Source organism: Penaeus vannamei, chromosome 23 (assembly GCF_042767895.1).
Source record: "Penaeus vannamei isolate JL-2024 chromosome 23, ASM4276789v1, whole genome shotgun sequence".
Classification (NCBI taxonomy): Eukaryota; Metazoa; Arthropoda; class Malacostraca; order Decapoda; family Penaeidae; genus Penaeus; species Penaeus vannamei.
Window position 1 is genome coordinate 10,456,595 of NC_091571.1, and position 17,500 is coordinate 10,474,094.

Here is a 17,500-nt window from a genome sequence, read left to right on the forward strand (position 1 = left end):
GTTATTAGGCATTTTGAAAATATGGTAAGCGGTATTTGTACAAAATGCGGCATTTACAAAGAGTCCGGGATCGAAAATGATGTTGCCGATTATACCGAAATCGAGGCGAAGAAAGCGAAGGAAATGGAGTTAATGGAGACAACAACGATCCTGAACAAGCCCAACCCCATCAAACTCACCACCCAGTGCCCCAGACCCGTCCGGCTCCCCCAGCCCCTCCTTGCACCAACTCAGGCAAAACCACTGCCCCTCCATGCCCCTGCTCGTCCCAATGCAGGGGTTCTCAAGGGAGATGAAAATGGGCAACGCGGAAGGCAGACTGGACGCCAGGGCAATGAATGACAAGCTCATCGACTACATAACGTCATTCATAGAAATAGGGGCTGCGCCAGCAACCTCCCCCGCGACAAGGAGAGAGAGGGGGGAGGAGATAGATAAATAGAGAGAGGGGGGAGGGGAAAAGAGAGAGAGGGGGGAGGGGACAGAGACAGAGAGAGTAAAGCATACTGCATATGGCAGTCACTATCAGTGTGGCATACCATATCCATGTATGTATAGACCGCATGGCGGAATTCTAAATACACGCCCACGTGTACGCCACCGAGATGGCCGGGGTCGGATTTAAGCCTGACCCGGTTTGACCTCGCTCACTCTCGCTCACTACACACCGAGGTACCCTGCTCGCACCCTCCGCGGCAGCTGCCCTCCCGGGGTCAGGCCGTAGGGTTCCCCTCAGCACCGCCAGTTGTATCGTTTCTTCGTATTGTGTTCTTCCTACACTGTGTTCTTAATAAAGTGCAATGCCACATCGGCATATCACTACTGCCCACCAGTGTTCATTCAATATAGGAGGTTTATCACCTCAAAGAAAGTGAGAGAGAAAGACAAAGACGAAGAGAGATTGATAGATGATATAAGGATAAACATAGATAAAGAAAACGAGAAAAGAGAGAGAGATGAGAGAATATATGTAGAGAGAAAGAAAAGAGAAGACAGAGAGAGAAGAGATCGATAAATAGAGAGAGAGAAGAGAAGAGATAGATAAATAGATAGAGAGAGAGAGAGAAAGAAGAGAAGAGATAGATAAATAGATAGAGAGAGAGAGTGGGAAGAGTGGGAGAGAGAAAGAGAGAGAGGTAAGAATGGGGGAGAGAGAGAAAATAAGATGACAGAATGAGAAAAATCTAACACAAGATGGCGTGATGAAATAAAATTCTGTAATATGCAGGCCTATCCTAGATGAGAGAAAATAGATAGATGGATAGAGAAAACAAGAGATTAGAAGAGAGAGCGAGTCCTTTTCATTTTACTTTCGATTTCGTAGCCACAGGGCAAGGCTGGCCATGCACCAACACTTCATCACTAGCATAGACTGGATAATGGGTAGAGCTACTATCCAGTCTCTGTGGAGGCACTCGGCGCAATATCAAGGTCACGGAACTCGACTATGCCGACGATGTTGTTATCTGTCTCTCTGGAATCTAAGCCCTTGGGCTTAGAGGTCTCCTGGACCAATAACAATATCTAGGATTTATGGCCTGTTAGGAGACCCTGTTCAGTCGGTACAGGCTTACGGCGAGGATGATGAAGTCACAGAGAGCTTTACATACCTTGGTAGTGCCGTTCATGTCTCAGGGCTGTCAGACCAGGAAGTCGATTGACAGATTGTTCTGGCAGCAGAATCCATGAACCTTTGCCGGTACCTTTACAGGACTGTCATGTCTTCAAGGTCTTGATACTGCCAGATTTGCTCAATTGAAAACGAAACCTGGATCTGGTGCCTTGGAAGCGCGTCTTGATGCCTTCTGTAACAAGTCTCTATATCGAATCAAGGGGTACAGTTAGCATGACCATGTGTCCGACCGACGACTACACCATGAGACTGGCCTGGGACCTGTTACTTCCACAATCCGTGACCACCAACTCTGGCTACCCGGGCACCAAGCATGTTTCCCTGTGGATAACCCTGCCCATCAGGTTGTCTCCATACAAAACAACCCTGCGTGGAGGTCCATGGGAAGACCTTGGAAATCGTGGCTTGAACAACTTGACCAAACCTGTCGTGAAAAGCAAGAGATGGGTCGAGGACCATGAGGGATCCCCGTGGCTGGAAGCAAAGGGTAAATGCAGCTACGCGCCCCCGTCGGCATCAGCTGCTTTGGTAATTATATATATATATATATATATATATATATATATATATATATATATATATATATATATATATATATATATATATATATATATACATATATATACATATATATATACATATATATACATATATATGTATATATATATATATTTATATTTATATATATAAATATATATGTATATATATATATATATGTATATATATATATATATATATATATATATATATATATATATATATATATATACGTGAGTGTGCTTGTGGTGTGTCTTGCGTGTGTTTGTTTTCTTCCTCGAAACCTAAGGGAAGTTGCCCTTGCCTGCCGTCGACTCGCGGCAGCGCAAACCTTTGGGTGCAGCTGCGGTAGTGACGAGTGAGGAATACGCGAGCCACCCTCTCCATGGCCGTGAGAGCAAGTGCCACGCTGGACACGCGTTCTCTAGCACAGATCATATGGCAGCATAGTTCAGTTGGTCCTCAATGGCTCCGAAGGTCCTCCAACGGACAAGCATATAGAGTCGCTTCGATGCCTGGGTTAAATGTTCCATGCTGTCTTAGGCAAAGTCATGCTTGAGTTGATACCCATAGGTAACCACACTAGGATCTATGTTGTCGAAAAAACAGACACAGTTAGGCTACCATGCTCCGCTGTTATAAGCACGTCCATGTTGTACCATATAAAGCGTGTCGGAGCAGTCCTTCAGGTTGCTAAACTTCAGGTGATCAACGAGGTGCTTACTAAGTGGCCCTCCACTGTAAACTTCAGGTGATCAACGAGGTGCTTACTAAGTGGCCCTCCACTGTAAACTTCAGGTGATCAACGAGGTGCTTACTAAGTGGCCCTCCACTGTAAACTTCAGGTGATCAACGAGGTGCTTACTAAGTGGCCCTCCACTGTAAACTTCAGGTGATCAACGAGGTGCTTACTAAGTGGCCCTCCACTGTAAACTTCAGGTGATCAACGAGGTGCTTACTAAGTGGCCCTCCACTGTAAACTTCAGGTGATCAACGAGGTGCTTACTAAGTGGCCCTCCACTGTAAACTTCAGGTGATCAACGAGATGCTCACCAAGTGGCCCTCCACTGTAAACTTCAGGTGATCAACGAGGTGCTTACTAAGTGGCCCTCCACTGTAAACTTCAGGTGATCAACGAGGTGCTTACTAAGTGGCCCTCCACTGTAAACTTCAGGTGATCAACGAGGTGCTTACTAAGTGGCCCTCCACTGTAAACTTCAGGTGATCAACGAGATGCTCACCAAGTGGCCCTCCAACGTTTTCTCGGTGTGAGTGCCACGGGCCGCAGCAGTTCTATGCAGATTACATGGGCCACTTTGGGCAGTGCTGACACCGTTGAACCCCTCCATTGTGTAGGGCAAGTTTTGGTTTGTGGACATTAGTATTTGTTAGGAAAGCTCTCTTGGAGGACAGGGTCTTTTTGTTTTACTTTTTTTGGACTTTGTATTAAGTTCATTTCCGAACAGCGAGGTGCACATGGCGATGGATGTTGGGCCGGCAATGGCAGTCGGGAGTCTCATCTCTTGCTACACACACACACACACACAAACACACACATAAACACAAACACAAACACAAACACACACACAAACACACACACACACACACACACACACACACACACACACACACACACACACACACACACACACACACACACACACACACACACACACACACACACACGCACGCGCATACACACACGCAAACACACACACACGCAAACACACACACGCACGCAAACAAACAAACACACACACGCACGCACGCAAACACACACACGCACGCACGCAAACACACACACGCACGCAAACACACACGCACGCAAACACACACACAGATATATAAGCTCCACTGTTGGAACTGACAAGTTTTATAATATGGAGCAGGCAGTTAAGGATTTATTGTGCTTTATCAAACCTTTGTAGTAAGTGTATAATCCTTCCAGTGAGTTATGACACATAAGAAACAAGTAATGTATTTACATTATATATATACATACTTAAATAGAGAGATAAATATAAATATTTAAATAGAGAGAGACTGATTGGATAGTTAAAGGAAGGAAGGAAGAAAGAAAAGGAGGCGAGAAGGAAGGAAGTAAGGAAGGGAAGAAAGAAGGGAGGAGGGAACAAAGGAAGGGAGGGAGGGAAGTGAGGGAGGGAAGGAGGGAAGGGAGGGAGGGAAGGAAGGGAGAGGAGGGAGGGGAGGGGGGAGGGGGGAGGGGAGGGGAGGGGAGAGGAGGGAGGGGAGGGGAGAGGAGGGAGAGGAGGGGAGGGGAGAGGAGGGAGGGGAGGGAGGAGAGGAGGGAGGGGAGGGAGGGGAGGGAGGGGAGGGAGGGAGTGAGGGAGGAGAGAGGAGAGAGGAGAGAGGAGAGAGGAGAGAGGAGAGAGGAGAGAGGAGAGAGGAGAGAGGAGAGAAGAGACAAGAGAGGAAGGAAGGAGGGAAGGAAGGAGGGAAGGAAGGAAGGATGGAAGGATGGATGGAAGGAAGGAAGGAAGGATGGATAGAAGGAAGGAAGGATGGAAGGAAGGAAGGAAAGATAGAAGGAAGGAAGGATAGAAGGAAGGAAGGAAGGATGGATGGATGGAAGGAAGGATGGATGGATGGATGGGAGGGTAGGTGGATGGATGGATGGGAGGGAGGGAGGGAGGCAAGAAGGAAGGAAGGAAGGAAGAAAGAAAAGGGGGGAAGAATGGAGGAAGAAACAAAGGAAGAAAGAAAGGAAAGGAGGCAAAAAGGGAGGATGGGAGGGAGGGAGGCAAGAAGGAAGGAAGGAAGGTTGGCAAAAAGGAAGAAAGAAAAGGGGGCAAGAAGGGAGGAAGGAACAAAGGAAGAAAGAAAGGAAAGGAGGCAAGAAGGGAGGAAGGGAGGATGGGAGGGAGGGAGGCAAGGAGGCAAGAAGCAAGGAAAGAAGGGAGGATGGAACAAAGGAACAAAGGAAGGGAGGGAGGGAGGGAAGGAAGGATAAAGAAATGGGTTAACAGACAACAGGCAATGGGTTACAAAATTATTTGCCGTAACATGGGATAAGAAATTTTGCATTATCAAAATACTTTATTTAGATACAGCTACTGTCTGAGACAAGTTAAACCCATTCATTAATCTGTGATTTTCAAATTACATTTGAAGAATATTGTGGATATTTGTTTGTTAAAACACCAAACATCTTGATATTGTAATATCAGCAATTTTAAAGATAATATTGTAATATTAACAATTTAATTAAAAGACTAACATTAAAATTACAAAATTACTGGTGTCTATCAATCACAAAATTGCATATCAGTATATTGTAAATTTAGTTGGCTTCGTATAACTTTTTTCTTAATTGCTCTGCTTGAGACTTGAGTTCCTCTGTAGCATCTGGCTTTAAAGAACTATGACAGTAATTATGTATAGCAGTGTATATGTCATCATTCCTTGGCAGATCCCCCTCGCATCTTGGAATTATATGGAACCGAAGTAGCTGGAAGGAATAAATGCAGTTTATTTACCAATAAATTTTCAAAAGTACTGTATTTATCTATTAATTGAAACTTTTTTCTGCTAAAATACATTGCAAATACTATATAACTATATGAATACACCCACAAAAACATATATAGCATGCAAATGAAATTAAGATATTTCATTATTTCTGTCAAACAATTCACTATGGAGAAGTTTGTCCCTCTATCTTATGACTTTTTGTTTTTAATGGATTTGCAAGGTTCTGATTTTTTTTCTCTCTCTCTCCTACTCATCCCCATGACAGAGAGCTAATATCCAGCACTGATCCCTACAAATATCCATTGACACCAGGGGTGCTTGTATAGGCCTACATGTAGTGTTACTTTGGTTTTGTTTTATTCATTTTGTTTACACAGATACTTCCATAAGTGTTTAGTCACAAAGTAGCCAATTACTGGGGATACTTAAATTTATGCACATCCAAAGAGGGTATACCAATGCCCCAACAAAACGTTTATTAAATATTTTGTCATGAGCATTGATAGAACCACATTAACCCACTCTATCTCAAGACTGTAGTGATCAGTTAGGTGTTCACCAAGTGGCCCTCCAGCATCTTCCCAGTGAGTGACGAAAAGACAGAAACAGATAAGATCAACCAGGTATCGTAATTGACTTCTTGGTGTCTAGACATTTGTACAATTATCTATTTGTAAAGATAATAAAAAAACACAGTGGATTGTATGTCCATCTGGTGCCAATGTACTGAATACCATATATGTACAGCCTAACTCTATCCTCATATCTACAAAATAAGAAAATAAATGTCTAGTAGTTCTGGATGCTTCTAAATACCCTCAGGAGTAATAAAAATATTATAAACTAACTAACCTGGCCATGAATTTAGTAAGTAGATGCTAAACTAAAACAATAATTCAATCACCATACATACCTCTCCATCTCCTGACTGATTCTTGCCACTAATGTACATTACAGTTGAAGAATCCACACCAAAATTGCTTTCAACACTCTTCTGGACCAACTGAACTGTCAGCAGTAAGTCTGTGAGCTGATTACAGTTGGCTTCACTAAAGTCTCTACATTTGTCTTGGAGACTAACACAAACATCTTCAAAGGAGTTAAGGTTTTCTATAAATCTTTAGGAAGTAACAGCTATGAATACACACACACACACACACACACACACACACACACACACACACACACACACACACACACACACACACACACACACACACACACACACACACACACACACACACACACACACACACACACTATGACTTGTGTCATTATTATTATTAATAATGATAGTAACAATAAAAAAAATAATAACAATAACAACAACAACAATAATAATATCAACAACAATAATAACAACACCAACAACAATAATAATATCAAGTATAACAACATCTACAGCAGTAACAAGAACAATGACAACAACAATAATTAATAGTAACAGTAGTAGTAGTAGTAGTAGTAGTAGTAGTAGTAGTAGTAGTAGTAGTAGTAGTAGTAGTAGTAGTAGTAGTAGTAGTAGTAGTAGTAGTAGTAATAGTAATAGTAATAGTAATAGTAATAGTAATAGTAATAGTAATAGTAATAGTAATAGTAACAGTAATAGTAACAGTAGTAGTAACAGTAGTAGTAACAGTAGTAGTAACAGTAGTAGTAACAGTAGTAGTAACAGTAGTAGTAACAGTAGTAGTAACAGTAGTAGTAACAGTAGTAGTAACAGTAGTAGTAACAGTAGTAGTAACAGTAGTAGTAACAGTAGTAGTAACAGTAGTAGTAACAGTAGTAGTAACAGTAGTAGTAACAGTAGTAGTAACAGTAGTAGTAACAGTAGTAGTAACAGTAGTAGTAACAGTAGTAGTAACAGTAGTAGTAACAGTAGCAGTAACATTAGTAGTAACAGTAGTAGTAACAGTGATGACAATTGTAATTACATTATTAATAATAATGATGATAATTAGAAGGACACAGAAAGCACATACCTCCATCAAGGTAAAAGAAGAAGAAGAATTCAAGCACCAACATGTCTCTATCTCGCAATGCTAATAATGATAATCGTTACCCCGATTGACAAAGCAATATGGGTAACTGATTCAGTCATTTAAAAAATTCCTGGATCCAGATCACAATCTGGATAAACACTAAAATTTTATAGCATCTAAATTAGGATAAGACACATACCTGTTACAAACTGCATAAAAATCTGTATATAACTTTTTGAGTTACAGTACAAATAAGCAAACAAACAAATAACTAACACTACCAAAAACATAAACTCCTTGGCAGAGGTAATAACAATGACTATAATAATAATAATAGTTATAATAATAATGCTAACAGTATATATAGTTATAGTATTAGTATTATTAGTAATAATGCCCTGTCAAGGTAAGCATTCTCATTCATACCATTTTCTATACTTGTTGCAGTGACCTCACATCATAACCTCGTCTAATCATAATAATCAAACTAATTCACTGGCAATCATCCTAATAAGCAATGCAAAAACTTAATGCCAAACACAACCCATTAAACTCCCGTCTCTTAAAAGGATACGCCCTGGTAGTACAGGATGGGGCGCAAAATAGGCACACGATAATTCAGTCTTGACAACTAAGAGTTCAGGTGGAATGTTTATGGCACTGCTGTCAGGCAAGACTGGTTTCTGCAGCTTCAGACATCTGTAGAATGGTTAAGTATCATTATCAAATGTTAACATCTATGAAAGAATGGAGTGCAAATTTATTTTTTTCTGATTAAAAGCTTCATTTTATTTCACTTTTAGCATAGCATCATTTTTATTTGATTTAAAGACAAAAAATATATATATTTCCTTTGAACTTTGCATTCTCCTTATTCTATATTGATAAGATTCTGTTCGGAGCATCACATACTTTGGAGTATCAACAGGTATGCTAAGACTAGAGTGGATATCCGCAGCTACATTCCGGAGTCTTGTGGCTTCCTCTTCCATCTCACTTGTCTCCCTCCATCGAATACTCCTATCCTGTTCATGCCCTTGAAGTTTCTCTATGCTTCCAGGTGTCATGGGCAGAAGATGCATGTGCAGGTGCTATAAAATATATATATATATATATATATATATATATATATATATATATATATATATATATATATATATATATAATCTATTTTATTTGACAAATGGAAATAAATACATCTTGAAATAAGTAAATATATTCAAATAATATTCATTTATCAAGAAAAACATTTTCACATAATATGAATCAGTTTTACTCTATGCCAATGTTACATATCATGTAACCCCAGTAAATCATGAGTTGCACGTAAAGTAATGCAGGGAACCAAATTCCATCTTCTTGAACCACTATAGTTAATCTAAGATCTTAATAAAAACAAACTACAATTTTGGCAATCATCATCTTCCCAAAACATCTATCAAACCTCCTTCAACGTACATCAATAGTCTGGCCTGCAGATGGACCATCCTGAATCCCAATCTGATAGCTCGTGGGATTGTAGGCTTTTAAAAGGATCTTGAGAGCTTTCTGCGTCATTTGGGCCACATCGCTGACCTCTGCAGGAAGGAGATCTGCCAGGCGTTTGCTGGGCTTTTCAGGCGTAATAAGTGTATCTATATAAACACTAAGGAAGAATCACATGAAAAGAGAGATACATGAAAAGTATAAAAGTAGTATAACGAAAAATTACAACCAAAATGACCTGATGGATAGATGACAGAGAAGTGTACTTTCTGTACACTGAGTAAGTTTGTCAAAAGATGTGCATGTGTCTGCAACTCTGTCAATATCAACCCATGCCATGACTACTTATCAATCTTCCATCAGTCCATCTGTCTATCTGTCTGCACATCAGTTTATTTGTCTATCTCTCAATCTATGTATCTATCAGTATATCCTTCCATCCATCCATCCACCCAAAACCCACCCGACCACCCATCCATCCACCCACCCACCCACCCACCCACCCATCCATCCATCCATCCATCCATCCATCCATCCATCCATCCATCCATCCATCCATCCATCCATCCATCCATCCATCCATCCATCCATCCATCCATCCATCTATCTATCTATCTATCTATCTATCTATCTATCTATCCATCCATCCATCCATCCATCCATCCATCCATCCATCCATCCATCCATCCATCCATCCATCCATCCATCCATCCATCCATCCATCCATCCATAACTCATTCACTCACTCACTCACTCTCAAGTGAATTATTAGAAGTGAGGGAACCATATATTTACGCTGCTCTTTACATTTTGACAAACAGATCAGACTGTTAAATAAACCAACATACAAATGAATACTTCAGTATATAGATACAATTTGAGTAAAATTAAGACCCTCATTTCTATCAATCCCTCACTTATTTTGACCATGAAATCACTCACTGAATGTCAGAAATCACATAAAACATTTTAATAGTAAGCTAAAGGATACGTCCGGGTACAACAGGCTTTTTATTCACAAATGCCTGGGAGAGTCTTGACTTTAGGAACATGCATGATCCTGGTACTGAGACTTGGCCAAACTGGTAAGTTACATATGGACTTGGCTGAGGAAGTAGTTGACACACACTGGAATATCAAAAGTAACTTTAAAAAAGATACCGATACAGTACCATACACAAAAGAGCTTCTAATAATCGGTCTAAAATATTATATGTCATCACCCTACAAAGTGGGAAGAAATAAAGAAAACAAATTTCCCCCTCTGGCAAAATAAAGTTCCTTTCCTACATAAACATGTAAAAGACCAATTTCTTTTATTTCTGTCATCATTCTTCTACAAACCCAATATTGTCATATGTAACTTCCCTTGTCTTTGATATAATATCATTTATTTTTAACAAACTTGGTTCCTTACTGGGGAGTGTGTGGTGGGGTAACTTGCTCTAGGTTGTACAAATCATGCCGCCTGTGTGTCAAGACAGGCATCTCTTTCCTGACCTTCTGTAGGTAGTCCAGGTTAATTTCCGCAAGAAAGAAACATGTTCCCTCACTTGCTTGCCCAATCACAGCTCCCCAAGGATCTACAATCTAAAAGTGAATACATTTGAAAGTGGAAATTACAAAGTGAAATAAAAAATGGGAAAAACTATCTAGTCAATTCCAAACTGGAAATAGACCAACTGGAAGACTGTACAGAAAACATAGTACTCTATTTAGCTCTCTTTATCAATATCAAAGTAAATGTCATAATGCATCATAGTCTGTATTAGCTCTTGCAAAACATACATTAATTTCAAATCTATCAAATGCCAAATACTTACCATGGCATGCCCATATGATGATCTTTTGCTATTATGTTGGCCTGTCTGAGCTGCAGCTATGACATAGCACTGGCTTTCTGTAATATAAAATAATTATAAAATATTTTTTTGAAATGCTTTGTCAATCCTCTGATCTCCCTTATTCTTGACTTTAGATACAAAATATGCATAAAAATAATATAAAACTGGTTCATGATTAACAAAGTTAAGCATTATAGACAACAAAAACTACTTACCTATAGCTCGTGCTCTTAACAAAGCCTCCCAGTGAGCTAGCCCTGTTGTCACAGTAAATGCAGAAGGGAATGTCAAGATCTCAGCACCAAGCTTTCGTTGAATCATGCTCATCTCTGGGAATCTCATATCATAACACTGGTTACAAGTTATGGAAAACACTAGTTTAAAAATGGTGGTAATCAAAAGACAAAGATGCTTTAGGAAAAAATTACTGTGAAATCATTAGTAAATCTAATCAAGTACCATACTAAGTACTTACTTCTTTTTGAGAAATAAGTGACATGTGACACTGTCTCCACAACATCAGGTATTTAGTTCTTTGTAAGTTCAAGTTATCCCACCCTAACCTTGATTCTGCCTTATTTTCAAAGAACTTGTCTCATCTGACTTAATAAAGGATACTATCCCAAGAGCCACCTCTCCTACTGGAGTAGAAACAGGAGGATTAATTGCTTGGCCTCGTGTTGCATAATTAGATTCTTCTAAGTGAAGCTTCTTCTCAGGGATGTGAACGCTGAATAAGTGCGCCTTTGTGTAGGTAGATACAATGTCTCCTTTGTCATTTATTATGATGTGTGTATTGCTGATCTTCTCATCACCTTCTTCCTGAATGAGAAAATTAAATCTAGAGTGGATTCTATACCTCACCTAAAACTTTTAAATTTCCATGTCTACAAAAGCAAGATCAGATTTTGCTGTATATTCATAAGTCTCATAGTTAAATAAGAAGAAATTTAATAATAAATATCTATGAAATTATTGAATCTCCCAAGCAGCACCTTATATGGATTCAGACTCATCTTAATCCTTCCTACCTTAATGTGAATGCCTCCCAGTGATAACCACACAGATGAAGAAGCAGCAAGCTCCCTGTATCTTGTAACCTGAGGCCCATGGATGGGTTCAGCAAGTTGGAGTGAAGCTTCCTTACTCTCAGCTATGTAGTCACAAGCTTCAGGCAAGAACACCATCTGTTTGCAGCAGGTGATATCAGGAAGGACTAAAGTTTATTTAGCAAAGAGATTACCTACTGCTAGGCTCTTCTCAGAACTAAAACTGTGGTAGACCAACAATGCTGTAAAATAGTGTAAAATTTTTATATCACACAACTTATTCCAAATTCACAGGCTGAGAAGCAATCTCCATTCAAATTAATCTCACATTGAATATATTTACTACCAATCCTGTGCTAGACTTTTAGCAATATTCCCAAAATACTCCAATATTAAGACTGTACTCACTATTCAAACTGAACTTTAACAATGATACACATATATCAATTTCATTTCAAATGTTTATTTTACAGATAACTACAGAGTCTTCTAAGAGACAATTTCAAAATCATATACAAAAGAATCTTATCCTTTTTTTCAATATACAAAATTCTTCAGTGATAGTAAGCAAACAATCTATTCTGTTCTGTTCATACCTTTGCACCAGCTGCAGCTGCTCGTTGTACCAAATCAATACAAGTCTTTAAATTGGTCTCTTTATCCTGAACTGCTGTCATTTGTGTGACAGCTAACAGTCCTGGTTTCATTTTGACAGTGCTGTAGACATATTAAAAATCAGATTAAAATATCAAAAATGTTTCTTTAGTTATCCCTGTAGCAAGGGAGACTTTTGAGAACAACAGCATTCTAGAGGATGCATAAGAAGTGCTTACTTAAATTAGACCATATACATACAAAAAGCTGACGAAAGTGATCTTAAGTGATCATTTTGGGTATTATAATTTTCTTCAAATTCAACCAAAATATAACCAATCATATTACAAACAAAATTTCAGAGTACTCACCTTTGATTCCTATTGAAAATCAAGTGTTGATATGCAGCACAATATAGCCTTTTCTTACACAAAACACTACCATGGGAAAAGTATCTCCTCAGAAGTAATAACATTTACAACCCTGTATGCAGCTCTGTAACAAAAAAATGCATAATATTACTTTAACAAGTATGCAGCTCTATAACAAAAAATGCATAATATTACTTTAATAAGAATCAAATAATTACAAAAACCTTTCACAAATCAGAATAATAGAATAAAAACCCTGAAATAGTATATAATAGAGACAACAGGACTCAATTTGCAACACCTCTTCCAGATTTAGTATGTCAACTCCCATTCATATTAATTTCAGCATTTTTACTTGAAGAAAACCATCTTAGAATGCACTTAAAACCTTCATATTAATGTATCATACACTACATATGCCCTGAATTCTAAAAATATACAGTATTTTTGCAGTATAAGCTATCAGTAATCACCATGACAGGGATGCCTCACTGAATGCCTTCCTTGCACAGTCTGCTGAGATCATGAGAATTCCGAAATCTGTATCATGCTGATAGTCATATCTTTTATTTTTTGTGTTTCAATTCTCATTAAATTTGTTACTAATTGCATGTATGTTTGACTGATTGTTCCTCAAAGAATAATCTTATATGGTAACGCATTTTCTATTCATTTATATTAGATTTATGTTTCTCAGTACATAACTATATATAATGGATTAATAAGATTTACCTCAAAAGAAAATGATTACCTCAGTACACATACTATACAAACTTTTACAGTCACACATGCATATATACATGGTTTAATGAGTGCACAATAAACCATACAGTTCATACATTAAGCCGTAAAAGTGCTTCAGGAAATTATTTAAAGAGATAATTTTTGACATTCTCAAACCTGCCTCTCCCCGATCAGCTGTTGTGTAGATGTGTTCGTGTGTTTGTTTGCTTGTTTGCTGCTCCTGCTTGTTTTCACTATTTTCCATGTGCTATCGTTTTTTCTCTTGTGTGAGATATATGAATATATGTTTATACAGATATATGACAGAGCTAGATATATAGACAAATGTATAATGATCTGCAAAGGGGAGGGGGGGGAAATCAGGAATAATTTATGATCCGGCGCTCGCTGATACCTAAAAAATGCACAGATACTATAAATTTTCAAGTCAACTTTAGAATTTTTCTGGTGACTTTAGAAAATGCCGTATTAAAGCTATGAATGTTCTGAGGCAAATAAAACTTTTGAGCCAGCAGTTCCACACCAAAACAACCATGGCTGCACAAGTCCTGCGGAAGGGCTACGCAGATTCGCGATCTTTAGCTCGGATTTTCTTGGGGAAAAATGTAAGTCACCCTAGTTCAAAAGCATCATGTTGAATTTAACTTTATTTATAGTTAATGGCTGGGCGTGATAAAAGATAACTCTCGCCTAGCTTTGCAAATGAAGAGTAGCCCTAAATCTCAGTTATTTAAGTTTTCGTCTGCACGTAAATACATTATGTTGCAATGCCTAATAAAGAATTGTTTTCGTGTTCAGGATTGTAAGTGGCATAACTAGAAAACTCAATGTTTTATTCTGGTTCCACAGTAAAGAACCTTACAGTTTTAGGATTACGCAATCGTCCAATTTACTTTTTTTACATGTTTCTTAATATAAATCAGCAACCAGATTTGTTGTGATTCTGCTGATGCGTCAGTCTATATACACAAATGTAACCAAAGAGTCAGCTTGTTGTAGATTTGGTATGGAGATTACATGATACTAGATTATCATTTTGAAAAATCCCACTCCCACTTCTGCATCAGTTGACATTTATTTCCCATTTGTAATGAAAGTTAGGTACATAGAAGAAAAGTTTTTTAGCTTTTCTCTCTATCATTTCTATATTTTGTTAACCTTGCAAGTGAAAAAGAACCCATATTAGTGCAAGTTATCCACTCTAGGTAAAACTAAATTTCCTTTTGTATATTCTTTACCATCCCTTGGCAGAAGTCATGGATTTGATAATCAGGAAATATGTAATGCTTAATGACATTTTCGAAAATTAATAAAGGAATTAAAATATTAGAAGGAAATCTAAAAAGCACAATCAGAGGTGAAGAGTAAATATAAGATAATTGAATTTGTTCTCAATATATTCACCTTTTTATGTAATTTATTATGGTAATAATATTTCATAAAAATGCCTTGATTTGTTAAAATATATATTTTACTTGTATGTGAGAAGTCCTTTAGCACTTTCAAAAGATGACACCACCCAATGAGAGCTTTTTGGCGCAATGTGATATTGCAATATCAGTGAGTTCTTACTGAATATATTGTATGAATAAAAAGGAAAAAAATTTAATGGTAAAATACTTACTGAATTTATTTTGCTGTATTGTATAAGATATATGGCCACCTAGAATATAGGTGAAGAAGGTGAAGGTAGGGTTATATCACTTTTCCATCCAAATCTGAATAGACTAGTAAAACCATACTTGTACCACATGCTTCTGATAGACAAAATATTGCAGGTCACAGCACAGTGTTGCATCTCAGGCACTCGGCAGACAAGTACCTTGCCCAAGGAAAAAAAGAAAAAAATTAAAGATGGACCATCTTTGGAAGATTTCATATCTGGAGAGGTATGACAAAGTTTAAGGTTATCAAAGATTGACAGAATGTCAGTCTTTTTCATCATAAATGTTTATATGAAAACATACATACCATTTTAATGTACTTACAAATTTGTGAACTATGGAAAGTAATGTTATTTTTTATACATAATGAATCTTGAAATATTTATATTCTGATTGAATATATATGTTTTATAGAGAAATTCCTTTTTTATGAAATTTACCAACAAATGGAGATTGAATTTAGGCTTTTCCTTCAGGTGACCAAAGACATGAATTGGTCTGACTACAAGGGAAAGCTGAAGCGTGAGGCAGGAGAAAGGGAACGACTGAGACTCCCACCATGGTTGAAGCGTGAAATTCCTATGGGAAAAGAGTTCAGTAAGGTAAGATTTCTTTCTTATTATCATTATTATTATTTGTTGGTGTCAAGGAAAAATCTTTTTCTCACTTCTGCTACGAATAAAACCATGAGTAATGACTTACTAAAACTTTTGATTCATCGTACCTTTGTATTTATGTGAATATATTTTTCATGTTTCATAGCTCAAGGAAGACCTCCGTGGCCTGAATCTGCACACTGTTTGTGAGGAAGCTCGATGCCCAAACATTGGTGAATGTTGGGGAGGAAATGAAGATAATGTATCGACAGCTACAATAATGGTAGGTGTTTGTTTTTTATTGGAATTAATTAGATAATTAATTTATAAAGATAATTAATTAAGTCTAGTAGCTCTATGCAATGATTAACTAGATGAATTATGCACAGATGTATTTGTAGTTGTAGTGTTATTTTGGAGTAAAATAAGTACATGCTTACCTTTTAATCTCAGCTTATGGGCGACACATGTACACGCGGATGCCGTTTTTGCTCAGTGAAGACTTCCCGAAAGCCACCACCATTAGATGCTAATGAGCCTGTCAACACTGCTACAGCCATTACAAAGTGGGGACTGGATTATGTTGTTCTGACATCAGTGGACCGTGATGGTGATTATTGATAATTAATAGTTCTGTTATTGCTTCTACTTTCTTTCCGGGTATTAATGTTGTTAGATGAAGGTTTATTGAATATTATGTTTTTTGATGTTGAAGATTTTATTACTGTTTTTAATTTGGACATTACCAAAGAATTTGATTCACAGTACACAAGATCCTCAATTCTTAGCTCTTTCTTTTAGATTTACTCATTATTTTGATATTTGCCTTGACAGACATAGACGATGGCGGATCAGCTCATATTGCAGAGACAGTCATAGAGCTCAAAAAGCAGTAAGTGCACAACTTTTTTCCTTTGAAAAGTTTGGTGTAACATCCTCAAACATGGGACAAACTCTGTCATGTCTTTATTCCAAGCCTCCTCAGTAATTTTCACTTGCTGCTGCCTTGAATATGTCATTAAAGTATTAACAGAAATGCATAGATAATTGCATTTATTACTGTTTACAAATTGCAATGAGAACCAAGAAAAACAAAAATAACACTTACTAGGTTGATAATGATTTAGACTTGTTCTGTTCCATCAGGGATTAGGTTTTCCAAACCTTTAGTTTCATACTGTGTTGGTGCAGCAGTATCGTATTTTTTTATTTTTATGTATTGTTGACCATATCTAATTTTGTGTAATTGTATTCATTAAGCACCTATCAGGCAGATGTTTCTTGTGATAGGCTTTTGATTTTTTTTTCACTCTTCCTGAAAGATGTGTCATTCCTACAATATTGATGCACATCCACTTGAATTAATATTAAATTTTAATGATTTTTTTTTATTTATTTATTTTTTCTTTCTTTTTTTTTTCTTTTTTTTCTTTTTTCTCTGTTGAATTACAGGAATTCAGCAATCCTGGTGGAGTGCCTTGTTCCTGACTTCAGAGGGAATGAAGATTC

General features: G+C 37.7%; 2 protein-coding genes across 5 annotated transcripts in view; one reads left to right on the plus strand and one right to left on the minus strand.

Moving 5' to 3' along the window:
• Nucleotides 1–5,214: 5,214 nt before the first annotated feature.
• Nucleotides 5,215–14,011, minus strand: NitFhit (NFT-1 protein). Of its 4 annotated transcripts, none has more exons than XM_070137648.1 (14): nt 13,888–14,011; nt 12,988–13,111; nt 12,619–12,739; nt 12,005–12,160; nt 11,592–11,795; nt 11,189–11,324; nt 10,953–11,029; nt 10,547–10,719; nt 10,121–10,257; nt 9,103–9,278; nt 8,557–8,735; nt 8,219–8,343; nt 6,576–6,751; nt 5,215–5,639 (listed from the first exon to the last, which is right to left on the minus strand). In XM_070137648.1, exons 2-14 carry the CDS (start codon nt 13,089–13,091, stop codon nt 5,472–5,474), a joined length of 1,932 nt encoding a protein of 643 aa, XP_069993749.1. In that variant the 5' UTR covers nt 13,092–13,111; nt 13,888–14,011; the 3' UTR covers nt 5,215–5,471. The 4 variants fall into 4 exon arrangements, with proteins under 4 accessions (XP_069993749.1, XP_069993750.1, XP_027234613.2 ...); XM_070137649.1 differs by having other exon boundaries at nt 13,827–13,894; XM_027378812.2 differs by lacking the exon at nt 13,888–14,011 and adding an exon at nt 13,480–13,587.
• Nucleotides 14,012–14,192: 181 nt separating this feature from the next.
• Nucleotides 14,193–17,500, plus strand: part of Las (lipoyl synthase, mitochondrial) — an 8,570-nt gene continuing 5,262 nt past the window's right edge. Inside the window, exons 1-7 of the mRNA XM_070137650.1 lie at nt 14,193–14,336; nt 15,510–15,620; nt 15,872–15,997; nt 16,158–16,274; nt 16,445–16,601; nt 16,826–16,883; nt 17,444–17,500. The exon at nt 17,444–17,500 is cut by the window's right edge and continues 102 nt beyond it. Of these exons, the coding sequence (XP_069993751.1) occupies nt 14,208–14,336; nt 15,510–15,620; nt 15,872–15,997; nt 16,158–16,274; nt 16,445–16,601; nt 16,826–16,883; nt 17,444–17,500 (755 nt within the window). The 5' untranslated portion in view covers nt 14,193–14,207. The remainder of the gene's footprint in view (nt 14,337–15,509; nt 15,621–15,871; nt 15,998–16,157; nt 16,275–16,444; nt 16,602–16,825; nt 16,884–17,443) is intronic.

Excerpts from the sequence above, each read along its gene's own strand:
- NitFhit (XM_070137648.1), bottom strand. The coding sequence starts at position 13,091 with ATGTTATTACTTCTGAGGAGATACTTTTCCCATGGTAGTGTTTTGTGT. Across the intron at positions 12,740-12,987 it reads ATTTTCAATAGGAATCAAAG|CACTGTCAAAATGAAACCAG; the intron begins GTGAGTACTCTG and ends ATATGTCTACAG. Across the intron at positions 9,279-10,120 it reads AAAGCCTGTTGTACCCGGAC|ATACACTTATTACGCCTGAA; the intron begins GTATCCTTTAGC and ends GTGTTTATATAG.